Here is a 23,608-nt window from a genome sequence, read left to right as displayed (position 1 = left end):
CAGTGGCTCATCGAAGGCAGCCACTTGGGCAGATAACGATGAAGCCATTATTTAATTGCTGTTAATTTTATGTGTGAAAATTCAACATTTGGAAATTCAACAATGTTAAGAGACTTGTGTTATAAGACTTAATGTTGTAAGGCATGTTTGTTATATGGTATGATATAATGTTACACAGTTTAACAGTGTGTCTGTGTGTGTGGGTGGGTGGTGGTGGAAGGGGGGCGGGGGGGGGGGGATCAATGGTGAATTTAATCATAGACAGGAAAATAGATTTACTTGCCTCACACTGACATTGTTACTATAATTTCAACATAGGCTCCTGATGGTTCAGTTGCCAGGTATTAGAAAATTTTTAAATAAAGCGAATGAAGTTTCTTTCAATACACTGTAACACAATATTCAATTATAGGCGCATAGGCCAGCTGCCTCAATGGACAAATAAATTGTCTCTGTGAGAAACAAATGCATCTGGGAATAATGATGGGTACTCAGGATGATAATGTATACTAGTGTCTGTGTCTAAAACTTATGAATATTTTGTTACAGTATGCAATCAGAACCTTTACATTAATCATTCATAGTCCTTGCGGCCCATTATTTCTGCTATTAAATTATTAATGCTCTGGACTGGCTTTCTTCACATAATCAAGTACCTATTATTGGCTGGTATACTTTGCCCCTGTATATGTAGACAGAGCCATAAGACAAGACATTGAGTTACATTATATGTTATATATGTTATATATATATATATATATATATATATAGCCAATACACTACCTATACTAAATTATACTTTGCACTAAAACACTCTAAAATCTAAAGCACTCTTCCTGGCTTATAAAGCAGGAAAGCTCAGATGCTGTATATCTGAATAATGACCAAACTGTTTATTCTTCTTCTCCCCTGACCCTATCCCCAAACCACCCATCTAGAGTTTTTCTTGGAGCTGCTGGACAACTCCGAGAAGTCTCTCAACAGCATGTTCACGCGGACGTACGGGAAGCTGTACATGCAGAACTCAGAGGTGTTCCAGGACTTGTTCACTGAGCTAAAGCGCTACTACACAGGGGGCAATGTCAACCTGGAGGAGATGCTGAACGATTTCTGGTCCAGGCTCCTGGAGCGCATGTTCCAGCTACTCAACTCCCAGTACCACTTCACAGACGACTACCTGGAGTGCGTCAGTAAATACACAGATCAGCTAAAGCCCTTCGGAGATGTGCCAAGGAAGCTGAAAGCCCAGGTCACCAGGGCCTTTATAGCTGCACGAACATTTGTCCAAGGGCTAATGGTGGGTCGGGAGGTAGCCAACAGGGTCGCAAAGGTGAGTTTTAACTTTCTCCTAGCTGCAGTTTTGTCTGTTGTCGAGTTGCCACATGAGTTATCCTCTCCTCATGCTGCATTCTGCTTCAATTTAGGGGAATAACCCTTCATGAAATATACTGTAGGATGCTTTTTGCTGGTAATGTAAGGAGTATGTCTGTTTCTGTGTCCACAAGACAGAGGATTTTTTTTTTTTTTTTTTTTTTTTGTATTTGATCGGGACAGCACAGAACACATTAATGAAGATCACTAGGGTATGTAAACATACCTAAGTAAATAACAATGCTAATTTACAACCATAGTTCCTAGGCAGGTAAACAAAACATAAGCAATATAAGTAACAATATGCAAATACACATATACAGATACACATAGAAAAAGACTAAGTATAATATACATATGTCCAGTTAAAAGTGATAACAGTTCTGGTTTGTCTTGAGCCATTCTATGACATGAGTCTTAAAAGGGGGATATGTAGGGCATCCCCTTACATTATCACTCCATAAATAATCATATCCACTTAACTTCCATGCAATAGACACATTTGGCTTCAGTATAACACATTTGGTGTCAATAGGTGTTAACCTTTTAAATTACAGGCTTTAATGAGTGGAAGTCATCAAGCAATATCCAAGTACAGTAGTCGTAGTAACTAATTGTAACATTAGAATGACTGAACAATAAACAAGTAAAAAAAAAAAAAAATGTCACCAGTAATTTATGAGATAAAAGGGACTGTCGCATGCTCAAGGCGAAGATCAACTAGTTCAGAAAAGATGAGATGGACATTCCTTGCAGAAAGTGATTACCCCTTTGCAGAAACTTTTCATTAGGTTTTCATAGGTTTTTATTTGCTTATTCTGTAGAGTACAATACATTTTTAAAAAAAGACCTACCAGTACTGGCAGTGTATAATATTCATATTTATAGAGATCTAATCTATACCCTCACTACACAAACAGCAACAGAAACCTGGTGTCTGTATGTCTGATGTCCTTGTCAGACCGCCCACACACGCCAAATGGGTCAAAACTAGCAAGACACACACCGAAGCTACAGCATATATAATACAGTTCATAGTTATGAATCAGTACATACACTAGTTTATCCATATATAATATTCTATCTATCCATCTATCTATTTACACACACACTCTGAGTAATTATTACCAGGTTATCTTATGCTAGAACTAGCTATTGCACCAATTTTACTTGGATTTTAGTTATTTGCAGTCGTGGTTGTGTAAATCATGGCCTTGTATGTCTCCAGATATTTCAGTATCCTTGTCAGTGATTTCCTTTTTCTATACACAGAGCACAGCAGGTCAGCTAACACCCTGTATCCTCCATACCTCTCATAGTTGTAAATGTTCTAAAGACACTGAAACATATTTAATGGATTTCGCATCGCATTCATTTACAATATGATTGCTCCTGAATTATTTAGTAAGAGCTGGCATTTGTCCCTCACACTAGCCATCTACAAATCTCCATTTGTCTGTCTTCTTCCTCTTAAATGCATGCATTTTACCCCCTGACACTGAGGATGAAATGTTGTTATTGCACATCAAGGTCTTTGTTGGGATGCACTTGATCTCCAGGTTCAAGGGCCAGTGGAGCAGTGACGTTGTTTAATGGAATGGAGGCTGTGTGGTATGCTCGACATTCCATGAGCAATGCTGGGGAATCACTCATATCGAGCCAGGCTTTGGATAAAAGGCACATTACAGAGCAAATGCCCAGAGGCAGCTTATGTGGTTCTGTTTGCACTGGTTCTTTGGTATTTGCATTTTGTTATTTCTAGAGGAAAATCTGTATCATATTTAATATTGTCATTTCATTTGAATTCTCCTCTCTGCTTGTTTATGGTTTGGCATGAGAAATAAGATTATCAGATTTTAAAAAGTGAAGATGTTTTTAGAGCGTTATCAGACGTCAGAGATTAGAAATGTATTTCAGCAGGCTTAGTGGTAATGCTTTCTGACTTCTTGTTAAACCTGTTAAAGTTATGCAACAATTTTTCATGGACTCAGTTTTAAAGTTACATAAGCAAATTCATTTTTTATTTTTTATTTTTTATTTATTTATTTATTTTTGTAGTTTGTAAAGGAATATTGCATGGCTCCATTTTATAAAAGATGCACTAAATGCTAACAGAGCAAGTAATTTAGAGTGTATTACATTCAGATTTTAGTATTTAAAAATATATTTTAATCATGAACGCTAAAAATACAACAGCACCAACAACTAATTATGATTATTACTCTACTACAACTAATAATAATAATAATCACAGTTTCATTTCCATTTCTCCAAATGAAGGGATGATGGAAGAAAATAAGCTAAATACATGACACTTACAAACATATTTTTTAACTTAATGCTCAGGGTGCAATATAGGACTATGGTTTATAGCTTTATAGTTTAAAGCAAACAGTTCATTTTCAACAGTGTTGTCCTCATTGATTGCTAATAGATTGGAACAGATAAACTGCCAGGGTGCCTCCAAAAATAAAATCCTTTGGCATTTAATTGACAATTCATGTTGAATTTAAGAGCCGCTGACATCAAGTTGAAAAAGTGTCTCAAAAGTTTTGCAGTTTTATAATTCCTTTTTATCACCTCCTTTGGCTTAAAACTCCTTTCCAGTCGAGTAAGGGAAGACAAATTGTTGGAGCATGAAAGAGGAAAAAACAAAAGAGACAAAGACAGTGCAAAAAAAAATAAATGTGATGTATTCAGTTTGAGAAAGACCTTTAATCATTCTTGTGTTGGAGGCTGAAAACCCTATTCTCAACAACTCCCTGTGTTTATCTGGCCTGCCTGGCAGAGACAGACCACAGAAGACGATGGGGAATGTAAATGAATGTGTTATGCTATAGACGGACTTAGGATGTAACGAGGTACAAATACTTGTTATATAACAACAAAAAAATATCATGTGAATCTACTGCATCTGCACTGTGATGACACACTGTGACGGTTTCTGTTGCCTGTGAGCTGGCATGAGCTTCAATAGGAGGTTTCTGATATTGGCCTGCACTCGCCTGCTGCCTAAATGGATAACAGCTATTCACTCTAAAACCAAGAGAAACAAAGCTGCACTAGGCAGTCTGGCTAAACTCCTCAATTGACATTTGCATGCAAATGTCTGACTCACTTCTCTTTTCTTATTTATTCATGGAAAGACCATTTTGAAGTAAACAATCAAACAAACAAACTAATATTGTCTCAGCTGTAATTCAAAAAACAAACTGAGTCATTTCTGTGTGCAGCAGTTAATGGCAACATTTAGACATGATTTCACTTTCTCTGTTCTCTCTCTGATGTTTGGCAGCTTCAGTAATGTTGTGATAGTGCTAATCATGTGCACTGCTTATTCAGAGTACTGAGTGTTGATATTTTGGATTAAAGGCGGTATATTTTCTGTGCATGTCAATGTAGTAAATGGATGACAAACTCACAATAATTTTGGATTATTTTTTAATGCACATTTCATAGGAGCAGAGTAATGTTAGTAAGTCCCCTCGACTTTTCGGCATGTGTAATGTAAAAAGGGCTTAAATTCTGTATAAACAATAATGACTTGCACTATTCTCTGAATCCTGCTCTATTGTACTTACACATAGGGAAACCCAGTTACTGAAAATTTAGTTTATTTAGCACATTTTATCATGATAGTATGCACAAACTGTGGTTATACTGTGGCTCTGTCTTCCATCATCATGCTACTGCTGTATATCATCTCTGAGGAGTCACTTATCTTAAATTGTTTATCAGATTGTCTTTTAGTCTACCACAAAGCTAGTTTTCCAGGAGTCCTCAGCGGCACAGCCATTTTAGATGGAGTGTTAAACTGAGCTTTTCTATACATCTGTCCAAGGCCTAAAAAGCACCCTCACTCTGGATCAAATCCCTCAGTCCCTGCTTCCTCATCAATTATGAAGCGGAGCCAGGAAACACTGTGGCATTGCTGAGGTCTGTCAGGCCAGTGAACAACCATATAACTCGAGGTGAAAAGTTGCTTGACATGACAAATCACCTTGACCTAAGAATCACCCTCAGTGCTGCTCTCAAAAAGCCACTTGCCTCTCCAAACAGTCTCCTAGCAGGCTACACACACATCTCTCCTGCTCTGTAGGTGCAGGAACTCACTGCACACTGCACATAATAAAAGACACATTACATAAAATTTCATTACCATGAGTGATATGCATTCTTGGGCTTCATGTATGACATGACATCGATATGTGTTAATGTTGGCACTATATCTTTAGTGCCTTGCTGTGATTGCTCTTTTAGCAATTTGTGTTATATTAGCTGATGACTCATGCTGTATATGCCTTGCCTCATACCTATTATAGCCACTTATCGTCATATTAAATACAAGCCTTTAAAATGTTATCTAGTGTTATTATATAGAGAAATTTCCACAATCCTGTATACATCTTTTTTTATTATCAGTATTGTAGTAATCCTTTTGTTTTGGGTGTAGAACATGTACAACTAAGATAGTTTGTGCTATTTAATTAAGCTCTAGCATCATGGAAATACAATAATCATTATCATTACGGCACATTCATGGAGAGTGGTGCAGAATTCCTGTTTGTGCATGGCTAGAAAACAAAAACAAACCAACAAACAAACAAAAAAAATCCTTTGGAACCATAACAATTTTTACATCATATTCTCTTTCATTAGTCTTGCTAATACCAAAGGCTCCTTTAGAGTCTACATCATTGCAAAAGATTAACAAAATTACAACCACATAGCTATATTCGAGATTGTCCTGCAGCTAGAATGCGGATCTGGCCACATATTTTTGTCCAAACCCGACCCAAACCTGAGAGCTTATTAGCTGAGCCTGACCCAAACACGACAGGCATTCTTTTTTTGTGTCCAAACCCAACCCGAGATTTTGCTCAAACCCCTCCCTGACCTTAACAATAACCTTTTTCTAACCTTAGCCAAGTATTTTTAGTAGCTCAGTTTCAGCCGTATTAGAGGTTTGGAGCAGATCTTTGTGGTTGTATGGATTGGTGGACTTGGATGTTTTTTTTTTTTGTTTTTTTTAATACTATTTTCTCACGGGGATTGAATAAGTTGGTAAGTAAAGCAATGCATGCAGCATTTCAGCAATTTTTTATGGCTAATCGTGGTTCATGAGGACATAATACTTCCTCACATGCACAGTTTTGTGACAGCCTGCTTAAGAATGTAAAAAGTACATGCTGCTGGTTGTGCGGTTTGAGGGAAAATATGTGCTAATGCTTAAAAATCATGTTTATTGTTAAAATCATGTAACCACTTTAACTTCATATTCATTAATATTCTTTGATCACCTCTGCTTCCTCAGTGTTTTGCTCACTGTGTCTGCTGGGGTGCAGAAAACAGAAACTCTCCCAGGCTACACTGTCCTCGCTACACTTTCTCTTGTCCTTAGAAGTAGTAAGACTGCATTTTTTGGGAAACTGCGGTCCTTGCACCGGGGATAGAGTTGAAGTGTTCTTTTTACCACACTACTTTGTAGCTAATGACCTAATAAGAAGACAGGAAAGCTTTGGTTTCTGATCAGCAACAGCGTAGCCATTCAGAATTTGATATATAATGATATATTATGTGTAACCAGGAGGTATAAAGGAGGATGACTTTCAACACATTCTTTGATATATAAATCTGAAAAAAAAAACAAAAAAAAAAAACTATCTTTGCCCTTCTCTGCACACCTAGTCCTAAATTTGCAGTATATGAAATGTAACATACTGTATATATCCTCTGGGGAATGGCTGTAGTCTTAGGCTGCAGTCTTCATCCCAGGTTGTAAAATGACAAATGTGTCTTTTAGTTAAAATGGCTCCCTTTGACCATCTGTCTGTTGAATTTTCAATGCTCCTTTAACAGAACGGGATGATGCACTGACGATGATGAGCTGTAAATAATTACCGCTCACACACAGCTCTGTATGCAATGCAGTCAGAACGGAGAAGATATCATTCCATAAAATGGGATTGCACTTGACTTGCTCTGAACAGTGTCCTGGACCTCTATCCTGGATTAAGAGCAGAATCTCCCTGGATTACAGTTTATGATGACCATTAAGAGTTTTATCCTGTGGGTACTTAAAACACAGTCCAACCACATAAGACCTGCTCAAAGAAGATTGCAGGGATTTGGGCCTTTTGAATGGTTTAAAGTTCAGGCATTTAGAGCACTTATCACTCATTCTGCGTAAGCATGGGAAGCTGGCCTAGTGCACAGTGCATATTTAGTCATGATGATGGGAGGAAGTAGGGTATTTTGTACTAAGGGATTTGTTTTTCCCGATGGCTTATACTGTCATGCTGATCTTATTATACACTCATTTCCTACCACAAACTGTCAGATAGTTTAACATTAAGCTCCAAGGCAGTGTCTAATCTTTACACAACATTTACCTTAGATTAATGCTCTGCCAGATTCCAAAGTCTTTGCTGACATGTGAGAAATGTCAGGATGAGTTCTGTGTGCTCTCCATAGTGTTATCTTTGGCTCTCTTTAGCCGTGTGTGTGCTCCCTTCACTTTCTGCACTCTATATTCTGTATAGGAAGTGCTGAAGCCCTGCTTAGCATATATCACCACTCAGCCATTAACTCACCAGTGCTACCCTTGAATACCAACCAGTTTACCCCTCACAGTGTCCAGGCAAAACAGCAGAGTGCATTCAATACTCAATATTGGATGCTCAGACTACAGTGTGACAGAAAACTAGTCAGCAAGCTCAGCTAACTACTTCTGCTGAATGATTATCTTGCTACAATACTTAAATTACACAGAAGCAGTAAATCAAGCAAGATTATTCCGCTGTCTGCTAGGCCCTAGGGTGCCTGCTCACTCTTAACAACACAGGCTTTGTTTGTTTCAGAGTTGTTGTTTTTTTTTTTTTTTTTTGCCTTATAGAGTTTTGACAGTGGCTTCCATCTTCAAGTAATACAAACTGTTAAACAAAGAACAACAAAAGTTAACAGTTCCAGTTACTCAAGAGACATCAAGACAAAAGGTACATTTAATCTGGGAAATGACAACAAGTTATCGTGTATTTTGGGGTAGCTCCAGATCTAGCAGAGTCTGTTGTGCATCCACACAAGTTGACTGTGATTTTGACAGCAGACTCTGCTCTGAGCAAATTAAGTCACCTACTTCAAAAAAAAAAAAAGTATAATCCTCCCATGTTGCTTAGTAGAGGCCCCGAGTCTACAGATGCACCTGACAAGCATACTTGATCTCTCTCTCTCTCTCTCTCTCTCTCTCCCTCTCTCTCTCTCGCTCGCTCTCTCTCTCCCTCTCTCTCGCTCGCTCTCTCTCGCTTTCCCTCTCTCTCTAACTCTCTCGGTCTCACAGCTCACACAGCTTGCTGGGGATAAGGCCTCAGCCATAGTGCTGTGACGGCAGATGGCAACTGGCTCAAAGAGGTTGGCACGTCATTGGGAAATGTGCTGCACCAAAAATGTCCTTTTTAATTAAAAGATTTTGATCTGTGGTGAATTGCAGAATGTTGGAAAGAATGAGAGACAGCATGTGGCCTAAAATATAAAGACATGATATGAAAGGACAATAAAGAAAGAAATGTACACTCCTCTGCGCCATATATTCTCTATTCTGTTTTACACTATTGTGTTTTACACTGAAGCGATACAAACTGAGTACGCCTACTGAGCAGCCAAGGCCATTTAGGGCAAAATACGAACAGATGCAAAAGTGAACCGCAAAATTTCTGTCAAATATTCAGGAAAATGTTTCATGAATGAGAAGAACCCCTTACTCATTCCTTATTCTCTCTCTCTCTCTCTCTCTCTCTCTCTCTCTCTCTTTCCCACACTCTATCTTTCTCTTTCTCTCTCCCTGTCCTGACTGAATCTCAGCACCTTGATTTAAAGTACACAGAGCCACATCTTTATTTAACAAGCACTCAGGGCAGGTTGTCAACACCAATGTTGTGACATTTGTCCAGGGGTTTCAGGCGGCCACGAGAGACCTGTCTGCCTCTGACATTCAAGCTGGGCTTTAGACCTGCAGGGTCAGGTGGACACAGTGGCAAGTTCTGCACTTTAATCCACGAGGCAGTAAGGCAGTGGAAAGGGCTGAGGCAGATGGATAACGACATACTGTATGCAGGTCTTGTATCCACCAGAGATGGTGAAAGGCTCACGGTACGCCGTGCTCAATCATAGAGTAGCTTGGTCTCAGCTTTTAACATGTTTGCGCTTGTCTGGGTAGATTAAAGAAACAGTTCCAACTGCTGCTATACACATGCCACATAACATGGTACATGTCAGGATAAATCAATGGGCATTCCCATACTCACCAAAAAACAGACACTTGAGCTGACTAGTGCGGGTCACAAGGGCCCACCAAGTACCAGTGTGCTGTTTCACAGAGGAACAGTGGCTCACATGTGGATTCAATCCACACTCTCTCTGCAGTTTCAGACGTTCACTGATCTGACAGCGGCTGATTTTAGGCCAGCCTCTCTGGAATTGTCTTTGGCTTTGTCTATATTTAAGATGCTTAGTGGAGGGGGTCTCTTAAGTTCACACAGCAGCATGGACAACAAAATGATCAGTGAAATTACAAAGCACTGTACACTACAATTATGCATTATTTGTGCAAGCTACAATTCTGCATTATTTGTATTACTGTATTATTTATTCTTATCAATCTCTAATGCAGTACATAAATATCATACTGTGTAGTGCTCAGGCTGTGTCTGACTGTGCACCAAGTTTACAATTTAACGTCACATACAGCACATGCACAGTTTTAGCACTGTTTTTGCTGTACTTCAGCATAAATAATGTATAGGGCTGATATCCTAATATCTGCAGTGCCACCTATTGTATTCATCTTTATATAACCTGTTGAAATCACTTCTTATGCTCCATCAACACCACAGCTCAAATATACTTCAGCTGGAAACTAAATACATTTTCAAAGGTAAGCACAGTAAAATACTTAATAATTAAAAAAAAATTATACATTTAGAATAGAATGGAGGTCTCAGAATATATGAAAAGACACCAAAATCATCAGAGAAGAAACTTAATTACTTTTGCAATTGGAAAGAAACACACTCAGTTCATTGCCTTTTTGGGTCTTGGCCTTGTGTGGAATTCCATTTGCTGTAGATTCTGCCTTGGCTTGATCTCAACTTCCTTTGGTCTCAAACTCGACTGGCCCTGCTTTTGGAAATGGAATTTATTCATGTCTTTCTTTCTTTTTTTCTTTCTTTATTAAAATAGCTGTGACATAATTACCCATCATCATGGTCCCATGCATCCCCGTGATCATAACATCACTGCTCCCTGGCCCTTCTAACCTCATTGTGTACAACAGTGCCTGCCGCAGTCTCTAGTTTTGGTTGCCAATTCTGTCATAAGATTAGTACTGTTTAGTGCCCGACATATTGATATCATATGGTATGTGCCGATATAAAAACATTTGTAGTGGACTTAGTTTTAAAGTGCAGATGGCATCATACGAAACTAGATGACCTGAGGAAAACAGGCTCTATGAGTGCCCTCAGATCTCCCCTGTGCAGACATGCCCACCTTAGGCGAATCCCATGCCGTTAACTAACTAAGCAGTTTTTTTTTTTTTTTTTTTTTTTTTTTTTTTCATGCAGTACAAATGTGTTACTTATTTTTTGCCTATTGTAAAATATATTTCTGCATTCTGGGTCTTGTCTAAACAGTCTTGCCCAATTTTAATCATGATGTTGGTCCCCATAGTTGCCATTTCATTGTAGGGAGACTATTTTTTTAAATTATTCTTTATTTAAATGGTCTGATATTTAATACTACTGATGTTTACTTAGCTATTTATCAATTCTTTATTTTCTCAGTGTTAATTTATAGGATTGGTTTCCAGTATATAATCATGCTGAATATTCTTTAATAAAGTTATTTGTTTAAGAAAGCAGCCTGGTGTACAGTTCAAATGTAAAAGGTATATTTTCATTCCAGCTCATAAATTCACTATATCAACTGCCATATCAGTAACTGTTGAATTTTTTCCCCTCTAAATCACCATCAGTCTCAAAAAGCTGCCACAATAAAGGATTTTGTCTGCCCATGTTATTTATTTATTTATTTATTTTATTAACCAATCAAACTAAAAAAATTCAATACAAACTCAACAGCACCTCTAAGCACTAACTGTGACCATTGAGATCCCACACTGGGAAGAGGCTGTGAAAGCTTCAGCTGGCTCAGTAGTGTCGATTCCTGTTTTGTGCCTGTTGATGAAAGCCCCCCAACCCCCCACCCCACCCGGTTCTACTCATGACAATGGTTTTGCTCTGAACAATGCGGGCTGCAGAAAATGGAGGTGCTGATCATAAATGTATTGTATTTAACACTGTCTTTCATATTTCCAGTAACTGCTGTGAAAGGCAGGTGTACCTCCATGTTTTTGACTGTTCTTCTGCTGCAAATTTCTTTCAAGCTTTTGTCTCCACTGGCCCTCTCTTTAATTCATCAACAAATACAAATGACCTGCTCAGATGTGTTAATAGCACCTGCTCCAATATTTTAGATTCTGTTGCTCCTCTTCAGCTGAAGAGGCCCGCGGCTGTTTCACATTCTTAATTGACAGATGGACAGATAAAATCCGAGGAGATCTTCAAAGGAGATCTGCAAAGTTGAATTCAAATGGAAAGTCTCCAAATTACCTATCAACCCCCAGACTTTTGGAAAAATAAAATTCAATAGAGATTAAACTTGCTAGGGTTTGGGCAATATTTCATTAACATCATTTAAAATGAAGGGCATAATTCTATGATGCTAAGATCTGACATCACCTGCCAAACGCCTGAGCCCCCGCAGCTTTTATTGAACGCTGAGAATTGAGAAGTTGTTTGTTTTTTTTTTTTTTTTTCAAGAAACTTCTCTCAGTTAGCAGGAATATTACTCCACCAGCTCAGGAACTGTCCATATCCAGCTGCAGTTTGTCTCTTGAGAATTACCTGCATTCATATCAGCCAAACATCTAACTCTAAAACTAAGTCTTACAGCTCTCAACATTCATTTAGTCTGAAATTGTATTTAGGGATATAGGACAGAGGTCGTCGCACCGAGAGTGGCCTCCTTGGAGTGTTAAAGGACTTGTTTTTAGAGGCTGATTCTGCCCATATAACCCACCGAGTTTTAGGTTACAGTTTTTACAGTTTTAAGTGTTGGTTTTATTTTTATATATCCATAATACGACCTACAGTGTCACCTGCAGTATAGAGGTTAGACAGTGGATGTCCCAAAACATCTTTCAGCTAAATTCAGACAAATCAGAAGTCAGTCACATTGGTCCAGACTCTGCTTGCAGTCTCATCTTTGTACATCTTGGCTCTCTGTAAGACAATACCACAATTAACTGTAAAAAAAAAAAAAAAAAAACATTGGTGTCATTTTGACAACAAACATAACTTCATCAAGCACACAAAAAACAGTGGTCCAGTCAAGCTTTCAAAAATCAATAGTCTAATAGCTAAAGGTAACCAGGCCTTTGCCCTTAAACTCTGGAATGACTTACCTGAAATTAAGCCAGTTAGTAGTATTTGCAGTAGTAGTTGTGGCAGTAGCTGCAGTAATATTTTAGCTCAGCTAATGGCCATTTGGTAAATCTGATGATAGACACATCCCATCTCTCGTATTAGTCCAAGCCAGGTGTATGCAAGTAATAATTACACCAAGTCTTTTTCAGCCGACCAAACACACCACTATGGTGTAACAGCTTTTCTGCTTTTGGAGGAGAAACAGAGGAGCCTTTATTTTTTAAACCCTGTTCTTTAACTTAAGACAAGGCATGTACCTATATATAGCACCATTCATGCACGAAGCAATTCAAAGTGCTTTACAGAGGCATAGAAATACATTAAAACATTGAGAAATCATGAAAAGTCCCCACTTTTCAGAAACAAAGCAAGAACAAGCAAAAAATACATTATGATTAGAGGCTGGTAACATATGTGTTTTATAAGCTACAGTAAAAAAATAATGTTTAATGTTTTCCAGTCTAAGTAAACATCAGGAATTAGGACAGACAAGTAACTCAATGACATTCCAACAAAATCCATTTCCTTCTTCACAAAGTTGCTGTGGGGATTTTGTTCAGGCTTCTCCTGGTGGCAGATGGTAGTCTGATTTGTATAGTGACAGATCACTCATATTGCCATTGACACTAATGGCTGTGGAATTGAGTGGGGACATTGGGGCGGCAATGCAGTCTTACATCCATGTCCAATCAGTGTGAAGCAACACATCCTGTCACAATAATTATGACAGAACTATTGAGACAATTTTTTGGCCACCGTCTCCCTGTCCCAGTAGTGCTCCCCTTGATTGGCCTTGGTGGCTTGCAAAGTCATTGTCATTTCTCACAACTTCATTACTTGGTGGCACAAAGCAATTTCCATCGTCTGTGCACTTCCCACTCTGCTGCCCCTAAAGGGAGCTCACACCATATGTGCATGCCAGCACCCTGTCGGAAAGACAAGGTGATTCCTTTTAAGAGTGCCTTTTCAGGTTGTCTCTTAATATATTAGAGAGTCTTGCCTTTTTCGTTGTAATGATACCTATTGTCTCTGATGACACTCCACGGTGATCTGGGATCTCTCAAATTGCTGATAGTGAATTCAGGTGTTTCTCACGGCTGGTGACTGTGGCCTGTATGGAATTAAGTTAGAAATGGCCTTGCTTTATTATTGCTGAGGCTCATTGCATGCTTAATCCTCAGTAAAGTTAATGCTCACATCGGCAGTCTGGTTGAACAGCTGATCACATCTTTAAGCTGTTCTTTTGAAGCAGGAGGCTAATGAGGGGGCCACTGTTTATGCCTCACCCCCACTCGCTCCAGTCGCCTTCCCACTTAGTCATTTGTGAGAGCATTTCATTCCCAAATGTGCACATGCGCACACACACACACACACACACACACACACACACACACACACCATGCAGCATTATCACAGCACTTAAACACTACATGAGTCGATGGTGTTAATCTCACTCTGGATCTGTGACAACTCACTTCCTAGTCCGACCCTCAACCTGCTGTGAAATACTCCATCCACTCTACTGTAAATAAGTGCTAACAAGATTATCAGATTACCCTCTGGCCAGGGCACCCAGCTACTCCTGGGCACAGTAACTGCAATAACAAAAAAAAAAAAAAAAAAAAAAAAAACTGTAAGGCACTGTAAGTCTTTTGGAAAGCACCATTATAATTCAAGTTTTTCAATGGTTTGTCAACGCACAGGGGCACGATGAAATATAGATTCTGTTGGTCATTCCCAATACAAACAGAAAAGTTGGAATGGGTCATAGTTAATGTTTTTTTTTTTTTTTTATACATGTAATTCTTGAGTTGTCTCTCTAGAAACTGGGCCAGGTTTAATTGAATTGGCAGAAGCAGATTAAGCCCAGGGATGTCAGGCACATGAACGATGCAATAAATACCGAAAAAAAACACTATTCAATGCTACGATCACAATCAGCACATACATATATCTCCATATCAACTGTCCCGTCACAGCTGATGTCAGATCAAAGGAGATTGGCACCGTTTATGCTGATTGTGAGGTTTTGGTGATGTGCGCCAGGCAGCCAAACTTCCACTGCGCCAGCTCCGCTCCGCCTTGCGCTGAAAGTAGACGTGGTTTCAGGAGGCGAGCTTTTGGCGCACCTCGGCGAAGCCTTTTGGCACAAAACTGTCATTGCGCCAAGCCGAATCTGTCGGCACCTCCCCCCGCTGCGCCACCACTCCCATCTCCGCGCAAGTCCGTCTGCGAAACTTGGACACTGTCCGCCTCTCCCGTTTCACCGGTCGAAACTAGCTCTGCGCGGGGTTCGCCTCACTGCGCCACCCCGCGCTGCGCCGGGAAACTAGAGCCCCAAAACTTTAAATTATTTAATATGCTCATGAATGTATAATTCCTTTTAGCAAGTTGGCATAAAAAGCATGATGGTATGCAAATAAGAAAAGTGACAGCTGCAGTGGTAGTGGCATGCTGGTTATATGATCACTTTTAGTTCCCTCACCTGGACACATCAAACCATTTTGTGAGTAAAGTAAATATGGTAAATACATTTCAAAAGGTTGGTGATGATGTTCTTGCTTTAAGTATTCTCTTTGAGAAAGAGTTTATTTGGAAGCATACATCTAGGGGTTTTCAGTACAGATAGCATCATTTTGGCATCATTTCACACAAATTGTATATTATAATGTTAAAGTCCTGTTAAAGGAAATATAATGTGAGGAAAATCACAGACACAAGCTTCACTTCAAGTCATGTGTATAAAGAATCTCCTCAGCAACAAACATAACAAATAATGTTATACAAGAAAGGGTCAAATCTAAATTCACATCTCACCACTAGTAATAACATTTCCTTTCATTACAGCAACTCGTTAATGTTACATAACATAAATGATTCTCTTTTACTGTTCAGCTGCCATGATGTAAGCTACTATGCCGCTGATGCTGGTTTAGTTAACTTGCTCAGCTTAGTTCAGTTAGCTTTAACGGACTTGGAAAAAAAAAACAAAAAAACAATCACACCTCGAAACATACAGTAAATCCATACAACTGTGTAACACACATTAACGAGCACACTGGTAATAATAAAAGTGTCACAGAAAGCCTTCATACCTGATAAAGGGAATATTCAGGGACACAAGCTTCACTTCAAGTCGTGTATATAATGAATGAAGTAACAGAGATAGGTGTTATTGGCAGTCTGAGGTACTACCGCCTCACTTGTACACTGTCAGGAAAATATGAGCTTCCATTTAATGTCAAGGTTAGTTTGCTCCTTTAACAACAGTAACAGAATAATAAACACAAAAACATTAATGTAACAACATTATATGTACATGTAATCTACTGACCAACGTTAATTGAATGCGAATGCGAGTGACCACAATAGGTCTAACTGAACAACATTAAACACATGGCCTCCTTCCAATCTGCTATGATAACACCACTCATTTCTGTACCTGAGCTGTAACAACTGTGTCTCATAATCATGGATGATTAACTTTTGGCTTGAGCCCTATTTAAGTGATAGAACTCTGATTTTGGTCGTGATGCTACTTATAAATAACATTGCGTGTTCTATTACTGTTGCCATTCCAGTTTTTAATGCTCCACCAAAAAATATAATTCCCCATACTAAAATTATTTAAACAACATAAATCAATCAATCAATCAATCTGAGGGCAAAGTGGCAAAGTTACATCTATTACAATGTTACTTTCTAGCCAACTGTGAAAAAAAGTGTAGGGCCAAACCAAATCCAATCCAAACCAACATATCCATTGTCAGCAACAAGGAGAATGTAGTCTCAATTAGCTGCTGTCAGCTGCTGGCTACTCTAACAGCAGCAGGATCACCTGTAGGTGATAATCAGCTGGTAGTTTGACAGGTGTTGTAGCAGAGTAAATCAGACAAAGCGATGTGGCTTCCATTACTGTAAATAGCATACGGCTCTTGACCGGTCAGATCGCTTGAAGAGAAACCTCTGTTGTATCGTCTTTCATCAGTTTCCTCTGTAGAGCTGATGCCATTTCAAACAGCAAATTTTTTTCAGTGGGGAATTTTTATATACAGAAGCAATTTGCGCTAATCATTGCATTATGATTGTGGAATAAACTTCAGTTCAAGTGTTAACTTTTCCCCTCATTATTGCTGTAACATTCCATTCCATGTCGTATATGTATATGCTGCATGTCCCCCCTCCCAAATCCTCCTCCCTCCTTTACAGAGTCAGTGAGTTTATCTGTCAAAACAAACTGGAGTGATAAATGTAGCTACTTTCTTGAATTATTGAGAGAAATGGTAATGTATTGACTCCTGCAGGCTAATGCCAAGGCATTTGCTTGTTTTATGATATTAAGAGGGCCGGTCAGTGGATTCTCAGTCTGTGCATCATACACTCAGGCTTCCAGCTCACTGGACAAACACAATCCCGTCAGCTGGGACCCAGGGCGAGCCAACAGCAGAACAGGCCTTCTCTCTCTCGTTCTTCTCAATTGGTGTAACAAATATTACATGCAAATTAGCACAAGAAATAAAAATATTCAAATGGCTTGATGTGAAAATATTTGATTTGTAGAGAGAGGAGAGAGAGCACTGGATCCACGGTGATGAGGAGGCCACACAAGGCACAGGGAAAACACAACTTTACATGCCAGCCCTCTCATTCCCATCAGTCAGATTCTGAAAATTTGGTGGTCATCACCGACTATAATTTTAGATTTGATAATTAAGTCAAAAAGTGCTGCAGCCTTTATCTTTCCAGCTAAGGAATTCGTCCAAAGTATCATGGTGGGGGTCTCAAACTGTGTCCCACTGAGAGCTGACAGCATGCAGGTTTTCTTTCCAACCAAAAACAGGTGATTTCATGGATTAGTTCCTCCTCTCTGGCTGAAGGTATGGTAGTCAATGAAATGCTATGCTATTATCACTTCAAGACTTGGAAAGATTAATTCATGGTTTTGTCTCCTCTTATCGTGATTATTGTAATTCCTTGTTCACTGTTCACAGTTCCTCAGTCTAGCTGTCAGAGGCAGACTGCCATGTGATCCAATCTGCCTCTGGTGGCAGCTAATCCAACATGCACACAGCTGGCATCGATCCCGTATCGGCTTCACTGTACTATCTATAAATAAAAGGGATAGTTCACCCATTTTGAAAAGTTTGATATTATTTTACCCTCCGGCCCCCCTCACTGTTATGTAGGATAGTGGTGGAATAACAATGAGAGGATGGATTCTGGCTGGATGCTCCAAATGCTAAACGTTAGCCTTGTGCCATTGCAGTGGACTTCCCCCCGGCTCCCTCAGACCAAGAAGCTCTGGCTGCTTAACAGTCCAAACATAAATGTCGAGGGAACAGCTTCGCCCTCAGTGTGAGATCAGCAGACGCAGTTGACTGTGTGAAAGTTTTTATCAGACGCAATCATTTTGAAATGCTGCTCTAAAATAAAAACAGCAATCAAAATCTCACCTTTCTCATCAGCCCTCTGCTGCTTTTATCGTCTTTTAGGTGTTTCTGTTTCTGTTACACTATATTACCAAAAGTATTCGCTCACCCATTCAAATGATCAGAATCAGGTGTCCTAATCACTTGGCCTGGCCACAGGTGTATAAAATCAAGCACTCAGGCATGCAGACTGTGAAACAAGACATTTGTGAAAGAATGGGCCGCTCTCAGGAGCTCAGTGAATTCCAGCGTGGAACTGTCATAGGATGCCACCTGTGCAACAAATCCAGTCGTGAAATTTCCTCGCTCCTAAATATTCCACAGTCAACTGTCAGCTCTATTATAACAAAATGGAAGCGTTTGGGAACAACAGCAACTCAGCCACGAAGTGGTAGGCCACGTAAAGTGACGGAGAGGGGTCAGCGGATGCTGAAGCGCATAGTGCAAAGAGGTCGCCGACTTTCTGCACAGTCAATTGCTACAGAGCTACAAACTTCATGTGACCTTCAGATTAGCCCAAGTACAGTACGCAGAGAGCTTCATGGAATGGGTTTCCATGGCCGAGCAGCTGCAGCCAAGCCACACATCACCAAGTGCAATGCAAAGCGTCGGATGCAATGGTGTAAAGCACGCCGCCACTGGCCTCTAGAGCAGTGGAGACGCGTTCTCTGGAGTGATGAATCACGCTTTTCCATCTGGCAATCTGATGGACGAGTCTGGGTTTGGAGGTTGCCAGGAGAACGGTACATTTCAGACTGCATTGTGCCGACTGTGAAATTTGGTGGAGGAGGAATTATGGTGTGTGGTTGTTTTTCAGGAGCTGGGCTTGGCCCCTTAGTTCCAGTGAAAGGAACTTTGAATGCTTCAGGATACCAAAACATTTGGACAATTCCATGCTCCCAACCTTGTGGGAACAGTTTGGAGCGGGCCCCTTCCTCTTCCAACATGACTGTGCACCAGTGCACAAAGCAAGGTCCGTAAAGACATGGATGACAGAGTCTGGTGTGGATGAACTTGACTGGCCTGCACAGAGTCCTGACCTGAACCCGATAGAACACCTTTGGGATGAATTAGAGCGGAGACTGAGAGCCAGGCCTTCTCGACCAACATCAGTGTGTGACCTCAGCAATGCGCTTTTGGAAGAATGGTCAAAAATTCCTATAAACACTCTCCTCAACCTTGTGGACAGTCTTCCCAGAAGAGTTGAAGCTGTAATAGCTGCAAAAGGTGGACCGACATCATATTGAACTCTATGGGTTAGGAATGGGATGGCACTTCAGTTCATAGTATGAGTAAAGGCAGGTGAGCGAATACTTTTGGTAATATAGTGTATGTATGCTGCAGATTTTATTATTTTTATTATCATTAGATTTTATTTTTCTACCCCATTTGGACCATTTCACAGTATTACTGTGTTTACATGTGCACAAAAAAAACCCTCATACAGGTATCAAACAATTTTTAATGAATTGTTATCTAGGCTACTTTATTTTTCTTTACATTGCATAGTTTTCTCTATTTTTGTAGTTTTTCATGTATCTGAGAGCATGGACCACTTCGCAGATACTGGCATCTTGGCTTAACGCATGGTGTGCGAAATGCATTGTGGGATTGTTTGGGAACAAACAGTGGGACAGCAGTGGCATCACCACCGGCACATGCAAATTGGACAGATGCAGTGGTTGAAGCTGAGAGTACAGAGAGTAGTCCTGACAGCTGGAGAGTTGATCAGTTAAAGCATTATTTATCAAACCGCAATATCTCTGTGAAAGAGCCACAAAAAGAAGTTTTAATTCAATACTGTAATGCTGCAACGATTTTACAAGTAAAGCCTAGGACTGTGCCAGGAGATTACAATACTGAAATTGAAAATGAGAGCCATCCAAGGTAGGTTTGGATTTGGTCATTAGCCCTTCCAACCGTGATACTCTTCTGTGTGGTTAGGAAGACAGCTGACCCAGTTATTTCCATCTCATACAGAGAGGTGTACAACTAGTATGCTACACCCACCAGAGCAAAACAGAACAAACCGAGCTTATGATATCAATCTGCTGAAGCTAATGCCTCCCTTGAACTACCATTACCACTCTAATGGAATGCTGCCTTATTAATGCAAATAAAACTGTAATGCAAAGCTAAAGAAGCATATTTGCATATTACTTAGCCAGTCCTTCATGAGCTGCGTGCAAGAGGGAAGGCAAAGTCCAACTCAGCCACAACATGTGTATGACTGTGGAGTAACTTTTGTTTTTACTCACTGTTAGGTGTCTTCACACTTGCCTAGTTCAGTCCAAATGAATCAAACTCCCATGCATTTTCACCTTTGGTGTGTGGTTTGTTTGGTCAGGTGTGAAACCAGCAATCATTCTCAGGTGCAGGTGAAAACAACCAGACTTAGCCCCTGCTGAGGAGGTGGTCTCGGTTACAAACAAACTCTGGAGCAGTTTGTTCATGGTCAGAACATGAATCAACACAACTAAAGGAAGCACCGTGTGCTTTGGGCTGAAGCAGCTTCCGTAGCTCAGATGTGCTTTTGTAGACTCGTAATTAATGACAAAAAGGGCAACTAGGGTAGCAACCAGCAGTTAGCAGCATAGGAACACAGTGAAGCAGTGATTGACCTGAGCAACATTTCCTTTCTCCACCTTTCAGTGCAGTGATATTGGTTTGACCCTGACCAGCGAGAATGCTGACAGCTCCCTCATGGCTCTTGTTGATACATTTTGGTTTGTTTGAACTTGTTGCTGTGTGAAATCAAACTGAACCAAATGAACAATGCAACCAAGTATCAGTTATTCCTCTGTTTCAAACCAGAGCAAATGGACTATAGATGTGAAAACACTCTTAAAGATCAATACAGAATGTAATGAGATAATGTGTTTTTGGTTTCACAGTTTTCTTGAAGTTTTCAAGGGTAGATGATTGTTTTAATCAAAGCTGTAAATATATATCCATTATTTGCAAATCATGCAGGAGAGGGCGTATGTCTGTGGTGGTAACGTGTCGCCTGTGTGTGTGTGTGTGTGTGTGTGTGTGTTGCAGCGGCGTGGGTTGGCAGGAGGTTTCACAGTTTACATGCTGTAATATGACAGTAAATGTCACTGTTGAAGTTAGACATCAGTTCTTGCTGGTATTTATCACCCGGTTATGAAATACACCTCATGGCTTTTTGGCTTACCTTCCTTCGTGAAATACCACCTGGAGTGTCTATTGTGCTACAGGCTGTTCTTCACATGGGTTTTGGTGGTGGTTTACATTAAACCCACTAAAAAACATTTTTCATATTTGTAGCTCATCCTTTCCACATGTGCAACTTGAGTTAGCTTGCTTTTAACAGGAGGGGCAGGGGCGGCAGGAGGAAGGAGCAGGGGGAGGCTTGGTGTGAAAAGCAGAGTGCCAGTGAGTAAAGATAGGCATGCCCGAAGGGTGCTGTGCTCTAGTTAAATAGTACAAAAAGAAACAATTTTATTGGTTGTTGGGACACTGTGTTCAGACAGCAGTTGAAAGTGACCCAATTATGTTTTGTTTTGTTTTGTTTTCCTCAAATCTGTTTTTTTTAGCCTTGAGTCTTCACATTCTTTTTTGTAAGTGACCCCTATCTGAGATTAGTGTGAACAGATCTGTACCATGACCCTACATTTACAACAAACACACCACTGAACAACAGAAAATGTAAGTTGCATGAGAGTCCATCCTCACAATGGAAAAAAAGAGTGGTGCAGGCTTTCATTGTGGTAATTTTCGTTGTGGTCATATATCTATTAATTTTGCAACCTCCTGTCTTCCTGTCGTTGTTGCTACTATTCTCCATGTTTTGTTTTGTCCACCACTGCTGACAATCAATGAATAATATCACTCTGACAAACATGTGAGCATGCTCAGTGAGAAAAAAACACATGATTTCTGATCTGACCATTCACACAGCTGTCACATCAGCAGGAATCAGATCTGATTTAGGAGCACATATGAAAGTTGTCCAAATCAGAATTGAAAATGTCAGATTCAATGTGTTTTTTTTTTTTTTGTTTGTTTGTTTTTTTTTTTTTACCTCTGGGCAGTCCTAGACCACATGGATGTGAGTAGCAGTGGTACTGCCAGGGCAAAATGAGCAGCACCGATTATCTTTACATTTCATCTGATGTAACTGTTGCAGTGTTAGATATGCTGTCTGGATAAATTTATAATGATATGGTTAATATTCCTAGATGATATTCATCCATATAGTATTCCAATTTAAGGTCTTCCCTCCAGAGACTATGAAGTGGTAGTGATTAAAGATTTATTAATTAAAATATGGAGGTCCAAGACGATACCACTGGACTTCCCTTTGCATCTTGGAGTTGTATGAAAAGGATGGGTAACCAACAATGAGCTCACAGGACTAGCTTGCACACACATTAAAAGGGAGGTCAAATAAGAAATAATGGGGGCCATCTTTCCCTTCTACTTCCAAAGGAATATTGGAGTATCTTAAATTAGATCAATTATGTGGATACACTAAAAGTTCCTCTATTGTAGATTCTGCCCGAACCCGACCCGACTCGACCCGACCCGACCCGACATTTTCGGGTCGGGTCGGGCCTAAAATTTACGTGAATTGGGCGGGTCGGGTCGGGCTTCGGGTTCTGTGGGGGACTTTTTTTTTGTTTTTTTAAATGAAAAAATAGAATTATGTGTTCTGTTATTGATTATGACGTTTCATTTTTATGTGACTGGTGGAGAGAGTGAGAGACTGGATTGGATTTGGAGGCTAAACTTTCAGTGACAGACAGACAACCAGCTGTGCGAGCGCAGCGCAAACAAGTGAGAGAGAGTTGCAGCAGTATCCCGCTGTGCTGGCACACTCGGCAGCAGGGACGGTTTTTGCTATAGGCAGTGCAACTGCCCAGGGCGCAATCTACTTGGGGGCGCACGAGAAAAAAAAAATCGCCAGTTTTCTAGACTAGCTACCGTATTGACCTGCACATGCCGCGGCACCATCAGTCGGCATCAGGCGGGCCGGCCGCAGCACCGTCCAATACCGCGTCCACCCGGTCAGGTCTGCCGGATCTGACAGGTGAGCTGCCTGATGCCGGCCGGTGCCGTGGCCGGCATGCCTGATGCCGACTGATGGTGCCCCGGTGCCGCGGCCGACCGGCGCTGCTAAATAATGGCGAATTTGGTGATTTTTTTTTTTTTCTTTTTTTTTTCGGGCTTTATCGGGCTGTCGGGCCTAAAGTTCGGCTAATTAGTCGGGTTGGGTAGGGCCTCGGGCTGGCCCAGTCAGGT

General features: G+C 40.2%; 1 protein-coding gene across 1 annotated transcript in view; it reads left to right on the top strand.

The window, feature by feature from the left end:
• The window catches only part of gpc6a (glypican 6a), a 201,850-nt gene that overhangs the window by 101,747 nt on the left and 76,495 nt on the right, over nucleotides 1-23,608 (top strand). The window contains exon 3 of the mRNA XM_030075736.1: nucleotides 939-1,330. Coding sequence (XP_029931596.1) covers nucleotides 939-1,330 — 392 coding nt within the window. The remainder of the gene's footprint in view (nucleotides 1-938; nucleotides 1,331-23,608) is intronic.

Source organism: Myripristis murdjan, chromosome 3 (assembly GCF_902150065.1).
Source record: "Myripristis murdjan chromosome 3, fMyrMur1.1, whole genome shotgun sequence".
Classification (NCBI taxonomy): domain Eukaryota; kingdom Metazoa; phylum Chordata; class Actinopteri; order Holocentriformes; family Holocentridae; genus Myripristis; species Myripristis murdjan.
The sequence above is the reverse complement of the archived record's forward strand: the minus strand, read 5'-3'. Positions and strand labels throughout refer to the sequence as shown.